The following is a 522-nucleotide window of genomic DNA, read 5'->3' on the forward strand; positions in this document are numbered from 1 at the left end:
GGTCAACATTTATAGAACCATTATAAGAGATTGTTGATAAAGATTCATATTTTCACAAAATAGCATGCGACCATTATATTACTGAGAGGCAGGTGGATATACAAATTATCTTCTTATATCCATAGTCCACTTGTGGGGCTATTAGACGGCAGAAGGAGCTGGAGCTGGAAGTGGTCACTGGGAGGGTCCACGGATGGGAGGGTGGCGACTCCCTAGGGACTCTAGGGGAAGTAGTAAGGATGGGGTCGGTTGCTCTCCTGCCAGACCACCGTGATCGATACTTAGTGCTGTTTCCAGCAACACTTGTTATGTTGTCTGTCTCACCGAGAATGAGTGCCTTTATCTTTGAGGTGAGATGTAGTTGGGATTTTGTGTATTTTAAGTGATTTATATTTCGTCTGATTTTATTAAGAGTTCTTATCACCATTTAGCTTTCATGCTACTTTAATATTTTTTTTAGATTTCATGCTGTGTTTTTCAAACATAAAAAAGTAAGAAAGAATTAACTACACATCATTTCAT

At 39.1% G+C, this 522-nt stretch overlaps 1 protein-coding gene across 2 annotated transcripts in view; it reads left to right on the forward strand.

The window, feature by feature from the left end:
* LOC119586411 (rho guanine nucleotide exchange factor 7-like) overlaps positions 1-522 on the forward strand; it is a gene marked incomplete at both ends in the record, with an annotated part of 85,656 nt that overhangs the window by 10,048 nt on the left and 75,086 nt on the right. For both annotated transcript variants that reach the window (XM_037935133.1, XM_037935134.1), the window contains 1 exon segment: positions 126-350. In XM_037935133.1, coding sequence (XP_037791061.1) covers positions 126-350 — 225 coding nt within the window.

Source organism: Penaeus monodon, chromosome 21, assembly GCF_015228065.2.
Source record: "Penaeus monodon isolate SGIC_2016 chromosome 21, NSTDA_Pmon_1, whole genome shotgun sequence".
NCBI classification, from domain to species: domain Eukaryota; kingdom Metazoa; phylum Arthropoda; class Malacostraca; order Decapoda; family Penaeidae; genus Penaeus; species Penaeus monodon.